A 15988-nucleotide genomic window follows, 5' to 3' on the forward strand; every position below is an offset into this window, starting at 1 on the left:
ACACACATCAGGCCTGCCAAAAACATATTGTGTTAGCCTGCCAAACCAGATCATAAAGACATAGAAATTGGCAATATGTCGGGAAAGAGTGGTGCCGGGCGACCAAATGCAGCTTGAACCAGGGTTTATTGAAGGGAAAAGGAGTTGGAAGGGAGGTAGGTGGGGAAACGAAGACACAGACGGGATAGAGACCCACGGCCAGCAAACAGACAGACAGAAGTCTACTCGGACACGGAAAAGATTCTGACCGTGAGCCTCCAGACAAGACCGGGGGAATATAGACGAGCAGGACAGGAACACTAGGCGCGGACACAGATGGGAGACAACAGTGGACACCGACAAGGAGAAACACACGGGCAGGGTTAAATACATCAGATAGTAACAACGGGGAGCAGGTGACAGACATTACGATAAAGAAGGGGTGTGGCTGAGGAAAGTTACCGGCCGAGCGTCTCTGGCACGGCACGTGACACAATATCTCTGGAACCAAATCCCTCACCGGGAAAATAAAAACTCATAATTTCATTTTGGGGACAAAGGAGAAAACCTGAGAGGTCACCACTGATGAGGTTGTAAACGTGTGCAAAAACTCATTAAACTTTGCACAAACAGCAGGCCTGTTGTTTATCGTGAAAAAAGTCAAATATTAATATGCCTACCAATGCGAGTATCCCAATGTGCCACTACCACAACAAGGCCAGGATCGAGACCTTTAGCGCACCTTTTTACTTAGATCTTTAGTTCATTTCCTGATTTTATTTCCTTATTGTATTTATAGACCCATGTAGATTTGACAAGAAATGTGCATGCAATAAGAACTGGCTTGTGTACTGTGTTTGAGTCAACAATATAAACTGCTATATTGGAGAAATAATTGTCAGTGTTGCAAACATTACAGACAAGACAGAGTTGACCCGTTTTTTTGTCGCTGACCTTGTAAATAATCCGCTGTGGTGCTCCTTTAATTTGACAAGCGATAGCCAAGGTTAACGCAGTCAATTGGAGCTTGCAAACAATTAATCTAACTCTTTTAAGCAGAGCAATATTTGCAATGACATGTTCTCCCCAGGCCCGCGTGGGTTTTCTCCGGGCACTCCGGTTTCCTCCCACATCCCAAAAACATGCTTGGTAGGCCGAATGAAGACTCCAAATTGTCCCTAGGTGTGAGTGCGAGTGCAAATGGTTGTTTGTCTCTGTGTGCCCTGCGATTGGCTGGCAACCGGTTCAGGGTGTCCCCCGCCTACTGCCCGATGACGGCTGGGATAGGCTCCAGCTCACCCGCGACCCCCATGGGGACTAAGCGGTTCAGAAAATGGATGGATGGATGGAATATTTGCAATGAATTGTATGAATTACCTGCACATTAAAAAGTTAGTTTTTTTGCCTTTTTGGGCGGCTTAATGGTATGGGATATTGTTAAAATCTTTCTTTAAATAAGGCTGTTAAAGAGTCTAATTGAAAGAGATGCGTTACTCACCATGAAAGCCATCATGGCTATAGTAGTCAAGTAAGCTGGCAGTCTGTCAGTGCATGTCAGCTTCACTTTCTCATCCTAACATAAAAACATACATAGAGTAAAAACACAGCAACATAAAAACACTGGATCTGGATCTGACTGGATTACTGAAATGTTGAAAATATGTTTAAAAGTAATGTTGTGTGTGATTTTAAACACACAGTTCTCAAATATACAAGTGCACATACTCCTTTGGAGCATAGCGAATTCAGCCTCAAGCAACCATGGAGAGCCAACTAGAGTATAGCAGAGCCAACTGAGAAATAGGTCAGGGGACTGTGGCACAGTTTTCTTCAAAAACAGAGCGTAAATGCTAAATTCCCAATATTTTTTATACACACGCACGCACGCATGCACACACGCACACACAGACACGCACGCACGCACGCACACGCACACATGCTAATTACAATTTAAACAAATGTGGAATCAGCATAGGAGACTCCCTCTAAATCATTGCAGAAATCAATCCACTGATTGAATTATCATTATTATTTTAGGAATATGTGAATAGCCCCCAGTCACCATCACACAACAGCGCACACAGGCACAAATATCCCGCTATGCCCTATTGTTTTGGCTTAAATTCTAGTCAAATACCAAAACAAAGAAAACTCCACCCATGCACACAGTTAGACTTGCACTTGTAATGAAAATCGTAATGAAAATTATGTAGCAAAGTAATGAAATTATTGTATTACTTGAAACTACTGAAAATACTGTCTCACCTCCTGATTCCCTATGCAAAGTATATGTCTCATCTGAAGATCTTCAAGGTTACTTTTTTTCTTCATTTATTTTTTTTGTAGAAATAATGATTATTAACTTTTCTTTGATCAGTCAAATATGCTTTGTTTAAGTTGATAAAGTACATTGTATACATAACCGTGGACAAAATGGTTGGTATCCATCAGTTAAAGAAAGAAAACACACAGTGGACACAAAACCCCAAAGTAATAAATAAATGAATAAATAAAGTCAAACATTTACTTTACAACAATAATATGTACTATGCATCCCCACTAATCTCAACAGGGCTTTCCAATTCATATGCATTTGTTAATTGTCCAGAAAAAGCCTGTAACTGTAAATGACATCACAGTGCCTGTTACACTTTACAAGTGTGTGTGTGTGTTTTCCATCAGCACACAGGGCATGTGATGCGTCAGTGCAGTAGTGTTGGAGTAGTAGTGGTTGGAGTTTGTGCATGCTGCCTCTGCTTGCCACTTTTCTGCTTTCAGCTACCGCCACCAGCTAGCCCTCTGTTTCTGGGGGTGAAAAGAGGAGTCGAGTGCATAAGCCTCCTCAGCCGGTACACAGCCTCTCCATTGCCAAGACTTGCACACGCCTCCTCGTGGCCACACACGGCAACTGGCACCCTGCGGTCCCAGGCTAATTTGTGCAGGATCTCGGAGCAGCAGTGGGCCCCAGAGATGCGGCATGTAGGCCCACCGGTGTGTGGACACGCCCTACTGCCCATCAACCACTGTCCCGGCTGTGGGTAAACAGCTACAGCTAGGGGTAAATAGTGAAGACCTCAACGGTGGACCAGGCGGAGGATGATGGCTGACCTAAGGGGAGGCGTCACAACGGCTGGGAAGGCGGATGAAGGCTGCAGAAGAAAAGGGTCACCAGTCGTCTTGGTCTCCATATCACTGGATTCTGACCCCGATCTGTCAAGGACAGTGTGGTGACTGTCTGTGCACCAGTCTCCCCACTTTAAACAAAGTCACGCACAGGCGTCTTTTTCAGGGAATCCACCTCACATCCCGGATTAAAGTCCTGTGGCGACCAGTCAGTGGCAACGGTAGCAGGATTGTGAAGTCTGGAAGCCCCTAGACACAAGCTGGCACATCAGGCGGTGGATGTTAGATGATCGTTGAGCTCTTGGATCGAGGCAGAAAGAGCTCTTAGGTAGCTGCATCCACGACTGAGCAGCCCTGTTTAGGATTCACTCTGCTCACCCCTAACGGGGAAGGGGCTAGAAAAGGTGCCCTAAACATAGCCTGCCTCAAACCTCCCGACTGGATTACCGCGTTCAGAGGGATCACCAATATGCGGTCAAAAACACAGAAACATGAATTTTGGAGCCTGGAATGTGCGCACACTAATGGACAGTGTAACCAGTGATAGGCCGGAGAGGAGAACCGCCATCATTGCCAGGGAACTGAGAAGATGCCGAATTGACTTGACATAGCTGCTCTTTCAGAAACCTGACGGCAGTGGAAGGTCATCTGAAGGAGGAAAAGGGTGGATACACTTTCTTCTGGAAAGGAAAGGCCACATATGAGCCTAGGATCCATGGGGTTGGTTTTGCCATCAAGAACCAACTGATCAGTCAGCTCTCTGAACTCCCTGTGGGAATCAGTGAGCGCCTGATGACCCTCCGTCTGGTGCTGGCCAACAACCAGACGGCAACAGTTCTTAGTGCTTATGCACCTACCCTCGTTTCCGATGAGGAAGAAAAAGAGACCTTCTATGCCTGTCTGGATGAGGTATTGTCAAAAATCCCCAAGGAGGACAAGATCATTATGTTGGGAGATTTCAATGCCAGAGTGGGCCTCTGGAAGGGCACCATTGGAAAGGAAGGCATTGGAAACATCAACTCCAACGGGGTTTTGCTTCTTAGCAAATGTGCTCAATACGACCTTACCATCACCAATACCATCTTTCGCCAGAAGAACAAACTCAAAGGTTCATGGAGACACCCTCGCTCTAAACAATGGCATCTTATTGACTATGTCATTGTCAGAGCCAGGGATCAGCGCGACGTGAGCATCACAAAAGCCATGATGGATTCAGAGGCCTGCTCGACAGATCACCGCCTGATACTATCCACGATGTCCATCAGACTCAAGAGGAAGAGGAGACTGCAAAAGAAGCAGAGACTAAACCTTGAGAGCCTGAACGAAACTGCCACCCTGCAGCTGCTTCAGGCCTCTCTTGGAGAAAGCCTCAATCAGGAATACCCTGTGGACATTGAAGAACACTGGAGCCTGCTCAAGTCTTCCATCCTTGATACCTGCAGTGCCACTCTCGGGTACAAGTCCAGAAAGCTTCAGGACTGGTTTGATGAGAACGACACAGAGGTAGAACAGCTCATCTCCAAGAAAAGGGAAACCTTTCGTGTCTGGCAATATGTCATCACCTGCAAAGCAAAGAGACAGGCTCACACTAGAGCCAAGGCTGACGTCCAGAGTGAGGCAGATTAAAAACTCCTGGTGGACAGAAAGGGTACTGGAAATCCAGAGTTTGGCACACTCTGGTGACACCAGAGGCTATTTCAGTGCTATTAAGGCTGTCTACGGCCCAAGCCATCACAGCCAAAAAACCCTATGCTCTAAGGACAGGCAGGAGCTGTTGAAGGACAATGAGTCCATAAACAACCGGTGGAGAGAGCACTTTAAGGAACTCCTCAACCGTGACAGCACAACTCAGTCAGATTTCCTCAGTCACATCCTTCAGAGTCCCATCAGGGAAGACATGGGTGAACCTCCCAATTTAGCAGAGGTCCAAGATGCCATCAGGAGCCTGAAGACAACAAGGCCTCTGGGCCAGATGAGATCCCAGCTGAGGTCCTAAAGGAAGGTGGACCAGAGCTCCAGCGCCACCTCCATGCCTTCCTTCTGAAGGTCTGGGAAAAAGAAGTACTGCCCTCGGAGCACAGGGACACTCTAATAGTGACCATTTTCAAGAAAGGGGACAAAGCGGATTGCGTAAACTATAGGGGCATCTCACTCCTTTCAACAGTTGGCAAAGTACTTGCTCGTGTTCTTGCCAATCGCCTACTGCCACTCTCTGAGAAAGTTCTCCCAGAATCGCAGTGCGGTTTTCATCCATCTTTCATCCATACATCTGCCCGCGGGCACCAGGTCGCCCGTGAGGACCGCATGAGTCGCCCGCAGGACTGTTCTAAAATTAGCTCAAATAGCGGCACTTGTCAGTGAGCTGCATCTATTTATTTTACAGTCAAACCTCGGTTCTCGAACGTCCCGGTTCTCGAATAAATCGGAATTCGAACAAAAAATTTGAGATTTTTTTGCTTCGGTTCTCGAACAAAATTCTGAGGTCGAACCTCGCGATATGAGCCTGGAGGACCCGAGAAAACCCGACCGCGCGGCCCGGATGCCGAGTGACTCTGTTGTTATTGTATTTTCGTTACTTTGAGGATTGTATTGACCCTCATGCCTCCAAAGAAAGCAAGTGGGAGCAGTAAAGCCATCCTAAAACACAAAGACGCTCTTAAAACAATGCGACAGTGAGCGCCCGGCGCGCTGCGGCTGCGCGATCGGACCAAATTGAGCTACCTGCGCACTGAGGTCCACTTAAATTTTGGAAAGTACATCAGGACTTTAAAAATATTTTCTAAATTTTAGCAACGGCTCTGTCACAATAATGCGACCAGCGCGGTGCAGTTGCGCGGTCGGCGACGCGCTACTGTTGTGCGTTCGGCAGTGCGCTGCAGTTGCGCGATCGGACAAAATTAAACTCCTTGCGCACTTAGGTCCACTTAAATTTTGGAAAGTACATCAGGACTTTAAAATTTTTTTCTAAATTTCACCGACGGCTCTGTCACAATAATGCGACCAGCGCGGTGCAGTTGCGCGGTGGGCGACATGTTACGGTTGCGCGTTTAGCGGTGCGCTGCAGTTGCGCGATCGGACAAATACGTGCAAATAAAAAAATGCTTAACAAAGGCGGGTTTTTTTTGTCTTGAAACGGATTACATTTTTTTCCATTATTTGTAATTGGAAAAATAGATTCGGAATTCGACCGATTCGCTTCTCGAACCGCCTTCTGGAACGGATTGTGGTCAAAAACCAAGGTTTGACTGTATTTTTGCTATTCTTGTTAAAATCACACTTAAATGTGAACTGGAAATGACAATAATAACACATAGTGAAAGCCAAATTGAGCAAATTGGCTATATCAGAAGTGTGTGTCAAACTGGTAGCCCTTTGCCTTAATCAGTACCCAGGAAGTAGCTCTCGGTTTAAGAAAGGTTGGTGACCCCTGATCTAGAGGCACTACAGACATGAATTTTACAGCACGCCAACTCCAGGTGAAATGCCGTCAGCATAAACAGCCATTGTTCATGGCTTTCATAGACCTGACAAAGGCCTTTGACACGGTGGATCGCCAGGCCCTATGGAGCATTCTTCTGAGGTATGGTTGCCCGGATAAATACGTCTACGTGTCTCACTGTAGAGACAGGGGTCAAACAGGGATGCATCATTGCACCCACCCTGTTCTCTGTCTTCATTGCCGCCATACTCCACCTCATTGACGATGAACTACCACAGGGAATCCCAATTTGGTACAGAAGGCTCTTCAACCTGAACAGGTTCAAAGCCAAAACCATGATCAGAACCACCACGATCATGGAGCTCCAGTATGTCATGCCATTGCAGCACACTCTGCAGAAGACCTCCAGGGCATCCTGAACTCCTTTGCTAAGGCATACAGAGCCCTGGGTCTGACCATGAACATCAAGAACACCCAGGTGCTACATCAACCCCCTCCCAACCAGCCATCTACTCCGCCCATCATAAATGTGGACAACACTGCACTTGAAAATGCTGACCACTTCCTCTACCTCTGAAGCCTTCTCTCCTCCAAAGCGGACATTGACTCTGAGGTCAACCATCGCCTGAGCTGTGCCAGTGGAGCGTACGCCAGACTCTGGAAAAGAGTCTTTGAAGACAGAGACCTCCGGGTTGACACCAAGTTCCTGGTTTACAAAGCTGTGGTTCTCCCCAGAATCATGGACAACCTACAGCAGGCACCTAAGAGCTCTTGAACAGCACCACCAGAGAACCTTGAAGAAAATACTCAGGATCAAATGGGAGGACAGACGCACAAACACCAACACCGTTCTGCCCTACCGTCAATTCATCTGGCGAATGTCCGCTCCCTGGCGAACAAGATGGACGAACTGCTGCTCCTCACTTCAAGGAACACGGACTTCAGCAGATCCGCCGCGCTGTGCTTTGTTGAAACGTGGCTCAGCGAACGAACCCCCCACCACGCCGTGGAGCTAGCGGGGTTTCGGCTAACGCGTGCAGATCGCAGCGCGGAGCTCTCCGGAAAATCAAAGGGAGGTGGTCTCTGTTTCTACATTAATGAACGTTGGTGTACTGATGTCACGGTGTTGAAAGAGTTTTGCAGCCCTCTCCTAGAAACACTTTTCATAAACTGCCGGCCGTTCTATTCACCACGGGAGTTCTCCTCGATCGTCATGGCGGCTGTTTACATTCCACCACACGCACGTGCGAGTGAAGCCACGCAGATGCTGGCTGACCAGGTAACAGACATGGAGAAACTTCTACCAAATTCACTAATCATTGTTCTGGGTGATCTTAACAGGGCGAACCTCGCACACGAACTCCCCAAATACAGACAGCACGTAACGTGTCCCACCAGAGGGGCACAGACTTTGGACCACTGCTACACCGTGATCAAGGATGCATACCACTCTGCGGCTCGTGCAGCTTTAGGACTCTCGGACCACTGTCTAGTTCATCTGATCCCAGCCTACAGGCAGAAACTAAAAACTTCTAAGCCTGTGGTGAGGACTGTAAGGAAGTGGACAGTGGAGTCAAGGCAGGACCTCCAAGCCTGCTTTGACTGCACCGATTGGGGAGTTTTCGAAGCTGCAACTTCAGACTTGCATGAACTCACTGACACTGTCACATCATACATCAGTTTTTGTGAGGATCTGTGTGTGCAGACTAAGACCTTCTGCACGTACAACAACGACAAACCTTGGTTTACACCGAACCTCAGGAGGCTGCGCAAAGTCAAGGAGGAGGCCTACAGGAGCGGCGACCGCGACCTGTTCAAGCAGACCAGAAACACACTGAACCGAGAGGTCAGGGAAGCCAGGAGGTGTTACGGGGAGAACCTGAAGAGACACCTCTCTGTCAACCCTGATCCCTCAACAATGTGGAAAGGTCTGCAGAGCATCACGGGCTTCAAGAAACGAACCCCCCGTCCTGTGGAGAGCCCAAGGCTTGCTAACCAGCTAAACAGGTTCTACTGCAGGTTTGATCGGTCCTCCCACACAACGGGACTTCCTGCAGCACAATCTACATACTCGCCTCTCCCCACAACTGCTCTGTCCACACCTCTATCATCGTTGTCACCCACTCTCTCTCTTGCAGAGGCCGCGCCCGCACTCCAGATCCGCGAGGAGGAAGTGCGCCAGATGTTCCGGAGACAAAAGACCAGGAAGGCACCGGGCCCAGATGGCGTGTCACCTTCCTGCTTGAAAGTCTGCGCTGAGCAGCTGGCGCCCACCTTTGCACGGATCTTCAACCGTTCTCTGGAGCTGTGTGAGGTGCACTCGTGCTTCAAGAGCTCCACCATTGTTCCAGTGGCCAAGAAGCCCGCCATCACAGGTTTGAATGACTATAGACCTGTCGCACTGACATCTGTGGTCATGAAATCTTTAGAGAGGTTAGTGCTGAACCACCTGAAGGATGTCACGGGCCCCCTGCTTGACCCCCTCCAGTTTGCCTACCGGGCAAACAGGTCGGTGGATGATGCGGTCAACATGGGACTGCACTACATCCTGGACCACCTGGACACCCCAGGAACGTACGCCAGGATCCTGTTCGTGGACTTCAGCTCGGCGTTCAACACCATCGCTCCTGACATCCTCCAACAGAAGCTCATCCAGCTTGCGGTGCCTGCCTCCACCTGTCAGTGGATCACCAGCTTCCTGACCAACAGGAGACAGACAGCGTGTGAGGCTGGGGGGCATCACATCTGACACCCGGACCACCAATACTGGAGCCCCTCAGGGGTGCGTTCTCTCCCCACTGCTCTTCTCTCTCTACACCAAAGATTTCTCCTCAGGTGACTCTCCTGTGAAGCTCCTGAAGTATGCTGACGACACCACTCTCATCGGACTGATCCAGGACGGTGATGAGACTGCGTACAGACAGGAGGTGGAGCGGCTGGTCCACTGGTGCAGCCAAAACCACCTGGAGCTGAACCCGCTCAAGACCATGGAGATGACAGTGGACTTCAGGCGAGACCCTTCACCACCTCTACCCCTCACCATCCGCAGTAATACTATTCTCTCCACGGACACCTTCAAGTTCCTGGGAACCACAATCTCTCGGGACCTGAAATGGACCGGCCACATAGACTCTGTCCGGAAGAAGGCCCAGCAGAGGCTGTACTTCCTGAGACAGCTCAAGAAGTTCAACCTGCCGCGAGAGCTTCTGAAGACCTTCTACACTGCCATCATCCAGTCTGTCCTCTGCACCTCCATCACTGTCTGGTTTGGATCGGCCTCCAAACAAGACAAGCACAGACTGCAACGGACAATCAGGACTGCAGAAAAGATAATTGGAATCAACCTCCCATCTATCCAAGACTTGTACCTCTCCAGGACCAGGAAACGTGCAAGGAACATCTCTACAGACCCTTCTCACCCAGGTTGCAGTCTGTTTGAACTACTCCCCTCCGGACGGCGTTATAGAGCTCGGTACGCCAAAACCAGCAGACACAGAGACAGCTTCTTCCCCCAGGCTGTTGCTCTGATGAACTCACACCACTCTTAGAGTCTCAGAGTCATTACTGTGCAATAACATCCTGCTCTCCACACCTTTTTTGAATTTGTCTACACTGTTTGTACTTTGTGTCCTCTCTGCATCCATTGCAGCCTGGTCATCCTGGATAAGGGACCTTCCCATCTGTGGTCTCTTCTCAAGGTTTCTCAGTTCCCCTAGCTGGAGTTTTGAGTTCTTCCTTGCCCTCTTGGGAGTTTAAGATCAGGGGATGTTTGAGAATATTTGCCATTTTTCACATGTCCTGAGTGTTGTTAGTCACCTAAATGTTGAACGGAGGCTGTGATTTACCGAAGTCAAATTCCTTGTTTGGCAAGCTCAAACATGGCGAATAAAAAACTCTTGAATCTTGAACCAGCGTTCTGGAGGAAGCCAGGATACCGAGCATCACCACCTTAATAATGCAGCACCAACTCCGATGGACAGGACATCTGATCCGCATGGCTGACACCCGCCTCCCCAAACAGATGTTATACTCCCAGCTGGAGAGAGGTCCGCGAGCCCCAGGTGGGCAAAAGAAACGTTTCAAGGAAAACCTCAAGACCAATCTCAAGAAATTCCAAATAACATCTCAGGACTGGGAGCGCATCGCCTTGAACAGGAACAGCTGGAGGACAGCGGTGCAAGAAGGTGCACCACATCACGAAAAGGAACTCCGCCGTGTCGCAGAAACCAAACGACAACTCCATGAGGAAAGACAAAAACAGGCTCCAGCACGACCACAACCCACCACCACTTTCCCCTGCCCACACTGCACAAAAATATGTGGATCCCGGATCGGCCTCTATGCCCACCTGCGGACCCACAAGTAGACGACCCCGAGAAGAAGACAGTCATACTCATCCCGAGTGACCGCCGATGATGATGATGATAAGTTTAAAGACATGATGCTAATTAGAGGGCACACCTCGGTTGAATATCTCTCCATGCTCAAAATATTTTCCATCTTTTCTAGGGGTACCATCATTTTTAACTTGCATTGGTTAATTTTCATATTTAAACATTTTGTGATTTACAAGTTATTTTTGTGACCACTGTGGGTTTTTCTTTCAATAGAAGAGGAGCATCAATGATTTTGCGCATATAGTTTTAATGGGGTAGTGTTTATCAAGTCTGATTCACAGTCAAAAGGTTTTGGGTTTACGGTGTCTTTACTGTGCCCATAGATGTGCATCTACTATGTGAGAATTGTCTCTCTCCATGAGCCCTACGATTGATTGGTGGCCAGTGCAGCATGAATCCTGCCTCTCACTCAAAAGTATTTTGGGATAGACCTAGCTTATGACCCTAAATAGAATAAGCATTACACATTATAGACTACAAATGATGTCGCAGGACATCTTTGACATTATAGCATTTAATCTGTTATAGATTGATGGAAAAAGTAACATTTATTCACATTTACTCTACCTTAGCCATTGAATTTTCCAGTCTCTTTGCTTTTTGCATGACACGGAGCTCATACTCGGCTCGGTTGTGGTCCTGAAAAAGACATCAGTTAATCATGTTCATTAACCTCGAAGGTTGTGATATATATACGTATATCAGGGACGTGCGGTCAGAGGAGGCAAGGGAGGCCCCTGCTATTATGAAATGGGGAAAAAACAAATTCAAATATTTTTATTATAAAGTCGTTTTCCTTTTAATTTCAATAGTTTTGTATCATTTTGAACCAAAATCGCTGAATTTTTATAGTTATTTTAAAACCGAAGACGATTCGCTCGGAGGAGCCAACTTCCTGTCTAGCCTCCTCTGAGGATTGTGTAATCACACGGCTGCCTATGTTGACAGGCTATGCAGTTAGACAGAACTGCTCTGTCTTTATGTCGCTGTTTAAGTGTTCAAACACTGTGGCTATATTAACTAATTTCCGTAGTTAAACTGGTGTATATAATGTGATTTTTGTCATCTGTCTGTAACGTCGTGTTTCTTTAGATGAACAAAACGGCTTTGAAAAGAGATCTTACGGAGGCTACGAAAAAAGGTTCTCCAGCCTTATGGCAGGGGGTGCTAGTGATCCCTGGATGCTTCATGCGCCTACCTGTAGAACAGGGGTGGGCAATTCCGGTCCTCGAGGGCCGGTGTCCTGCATGTTTTCTATGTCACCCTGTTGTAACACACCTGATTCAAATGGTCAGATAACTAGCAAGGTCTGCAGAAGCTGGATAACAATCCTGATCATTTGAATCAGGTGTGTTGCAGCAGGGAGACCTATAAAACATGCAGGACACCGGCCCTCAAGGACCGGAATTGCCCACCCCTGCTGTAGAATAAGAGATCTCCAGTTAAAGTTTACAGTGAACAACTGAGGAGCAGTCGTCCATTTGTTTCGTTTCACATTTGTTTTGTTTTTTTGTTTTTTTCGTTTTTACATTTCATTTTACAATGGAGGATTACATATCCAAAAGATTTTCAACGATGGCTTTTCGGTCGAAGCAGGAGGTCATCAGTAAAGGAAGAGCAGCTCTTGAGTTAAAAGGTTTGATTCGGACAACGGGACTTAGGAGCATGTCTTTTCAAACGGAGTGGTACGCACGATCGAAAACAAGTTTTTGATTCCATCTGCTTTATTGAGTCATTTTATGTGTGAAGACTGCTGATATGACATTTTAATTAAAATAGTTCAAATTAAATAATGAATAAGCCACACTAGAGCAGCGTTCCCCAACCTTTTTTGTGACACGGTTAGGTGCCGGACAAATTTTACCGGGGGGGGGAGACGTCAGTGCCTCCCCAGTCATGAACCTCACTGCACGTCACTATATATATATATATATATATATATGTATATATATATACACACCACACACGTCTCCAGACACACGCTTTGATTACAGTATAGAAAACTGACACTATCACACCCTTTACTCATCAATATTTCCCTACATTCACAACATCACTAACATAGTTATAATTCACAGGACTAATGCCACCTTTTGCTGAAATGTATCCGCTGAGAGCAAAATAATATCTACTTAATATTCCATGTTTACAGAATGTTTACATCAGTGGTTCTTAACCTGGGTTTGATCGAACCCTAGGGTTTCGGTAGGTCGGTCTCAAGGGTTTGGCAGAGGTCCGAACACACCCGTATGTCGTGTAAATTTGTGATGACGCATTAGTCACACTGATGTCCTGGTTTGTAATTTTTTGTGAGTTCATGCATTGTGTTGGTTTAGTTCTTTGCATGGCTCATTTTGTGCATCGGTAAAAAAATCGGTCTTAAATTTTATTTTTTATTTTTTTATTTTTACTAAAGAGGGGTTTGGTGAATGCGCATATGAAACTGATGGAGTTCGGTGCCTCCAACAAGGTTAAGAACCACTGGTTTACATGCAGCCATGCACCCACGTAGCAGTCTGCAGTAACAAATGGAAAGCAGAAAGTGAAAAGCAAAAACTGCAGGGATAAGAAATCCAAAATTTGAAAATAATGCTCCAATAAAGAAGTTAAAAGAAGGTTGGGAAGCATTGTCGGAAAGGAAGCAGATAACAGAGATCACAAAAGTAGTAAAACTTGCAATGATGACTGACTACTAAAAAGTGTTTCTAGTGGTAAAAGGTAAAGCAAGTCAAACCTTGTGTTCCTCCTGTAAAGTACACCATAAACAGAAAAGGGACAACATGTCAGCCATTGTTTGTATGATTATACAATAATTCATACATTACATTAGTCAACTGTTTTAGAAATACAGTTGTGGCAAAAAATATTGATGTACCGTAATTTTCGGACTATAAGTCGCTCCAGAGTATAAGTCGCACCAGCCATAAAATGCCCAAAAATGTGAAAAAAAACATATATATGTAAGTCGCTCCGGAGTATAAGTCGCATTTTGGGGGGCAATTTATTCGACAAAATCCAACACCAAGAACAGACATGAATGAGCAACAACAGGCTAAACGATACGGTATGCTAACGTGACAAACACAAACGAGGAGCTGAGAACGGGCCTGACGTAACATTCAGTTATTTAAAAAAAACTATTACATAAATAACACGTTTATAAAACCATCTGTGTCACTCCAATTCATTAAATCCATCGATCGTCCTTTGTCAACAATGCCGTGTGCCGCGCCGCAGTTCAAATTATTCCACAGGCCCATACAACGATATATAAACTATATTTTAAATAACTATCACATAAACAACAATATTATCAAACCATTTGTGTCACTCCAAATCATTAAATCCATCGATCAAATTTCTCGTCCTTTGTCATCTTGGTGACAGAGGACATGTCCAGAGGATATGGCGCTTTAAAGTGTTAATTACTTTATTTGATTTTTTCTCTCTATTTTTCATGTTTTGAATATGTTCAAGATAAAGATATCAAAGCATGTGAAGTGATCAACTATACTAAAAATAACATGTGAAGTGGTCAACTATACTTGTAAGTAAGTGATGTGTTAATGATCAAGTAAAAATCTGTGAAAAAAAACATATATAAATCGCTCCTGAGTATAAGTCCCCACCCACCCAAACTATGAAAAAAACCGCGACTTATAGTCCGAACATTACGGTAGTAGGCAACATTTGATGATATTTTGTAACTTTCTCTGAAAAAAGTTTTTTGGTGTTCTCCCTGGAATTACACACTACATTGATTTTAAACACTACATTTCTACTCATATAGTATGAATACTAAGTAATCTTGAATTAATAAATTAGGCATTACACTGTTTTATAGCACATTTGGCACATTCATAGCACACAAGTGCTATGAATATAATTTGTTCATTTCTCAAATTATATACACAATGTATATTCTACTTAACACCTTTACAATTTTGCATCATCTTATAATTTCATTTTACTATTTCACCATGTTGAATGTTGGTACAATATGAGGCAGTTTAAGTGTCTCAATACCAACATACAAAACAAGCACCCCTTGCTTTAACTGTTGTCGAGGCATGTGAAGGCTACGCTGTCTCGTTGTTACAATTATGCTATCAGAACCAAATAAAACCAAATTTTTTCATAGATTTTTACTATTCACAAAATTATGTTAACGAACTAATAATCCCAATATTTTATGGAATCCTTTTTTGTCACGTGACTGTAAATGATACAAAATTGGTGCAAAAAGAATCTAAACCCAAACAGAGATTTTCAAAATTCTGGGCAACTTTTTAAAAATATGTATTATGCTTCAGCTCACCTCCTCTTCCTCTCCATAGCCTGTCAGGTCCCAGACATAGTTAAGTCGCATCTGTCGTCTCTTCCAGTGCTCCATGAAGAGAACGGCTATATAATAAAGCATACACAGCTAAATGTAAAACTCACAATAAAGTATAAGGGTTGCATAACTGCAGATGTTTAACTCAAAACTAATAAGCTGAAAGTCTTGTAGACTTGTTACTGATGACCTTAATGACATACGTACAATAGGTAGTAGGGTTATATTTCAATAGCACTTTAAAAAACATGCAGTTACAAAGTATTTTACAAACACATAGGTTAGTATTGACAAACATGAATAAAGTAGACAAGCACGGCAGCACAACACAAGAGAATCAATAAACTTCATGTTTATTCAATTAATTCTGATTCGGATTAATCACCATCTTGCGTTGTAATTGTAACTACTGAAAAAGTGTTCATCCATCCCTTTTCAACACCGCTTAACCTGTTCAGGGTCGTGGGGGGGGGGTGCTAACCCTAACCCAAACCCAGCTGACATCGGGCGAAAGGCAAATGACACCCTGAACTGGTGGCCAGCCAGTTGCAGGGCATATACAGGCAAACAGTCACACCCACATGTACACCAGGACTCGATCCCACGCTGCCTGCACATTAGTCAGGCGACTTTTAGTGCAAATCCTATGAGCAAAATAATTTTGAACAGTGTGTTAACTGTCATTTCATCATGTCTGTCCTCTTTTAATGGTGG

At 45.3% G+C, this 15988-nt stretch overlaps 1 protein-coding gene across 5 annotated transcripts in view; it reads right to left on the reverse strand.

Moving 5' to 3' along the window:
* Window positions 1-15988, reverse strand: part of ano1a (anoctamin 1, calcium activated chloride channel a) — a 148219-nt gene that overhangs the window by 68554 nt on the left and 63677 nt on the right. For 4 of the 5 annotated variants that reach the window (XR_005097430.1, XM_037246650.1, XM_037246651.1 and 1 more), the window contains 4 exons: window positions 15257-15342; window positions 13673-13684; window positions 11506-11577; window positions 1478-1552 (listed from right to left, as the gene is read on the reverse strand). Coding sequence is in view for 4 of the 5 variants with exons in the window: in XM_037246650.1 (XP_037102545.1) it covers window positions 1478-1552; window positions 11506-11577; window positions 13673-13684; window positions 15257-15342 (245 nt within the window). In the remaining variant the exon portion in view is untranslated. The remainder of the gene's footprint in view (window positions 1-1477; window positions 1553-11505; window positions 11578-13672; window positions 13685-15256; window positions 15343-15988) is intronic. The other variant, XM_037246649.1, reaches the window with a different exon arrangement.

The sequence above is a fragment of the Syngnathus acus genome, chromosome 3 (assembly GCF_901709675.1).
Source record: "Syngnathus acus chromosome 3, fSynAcu1.2, whole genome shotgun sequence".
Taxonomy (NCBI): domain Eukaryota; kingdom Metazoa; phylum Chordata; class Actinopteri; order Syngnathiformes; family Syngnathidae; genus Syngnathus; species Syngnathus acus.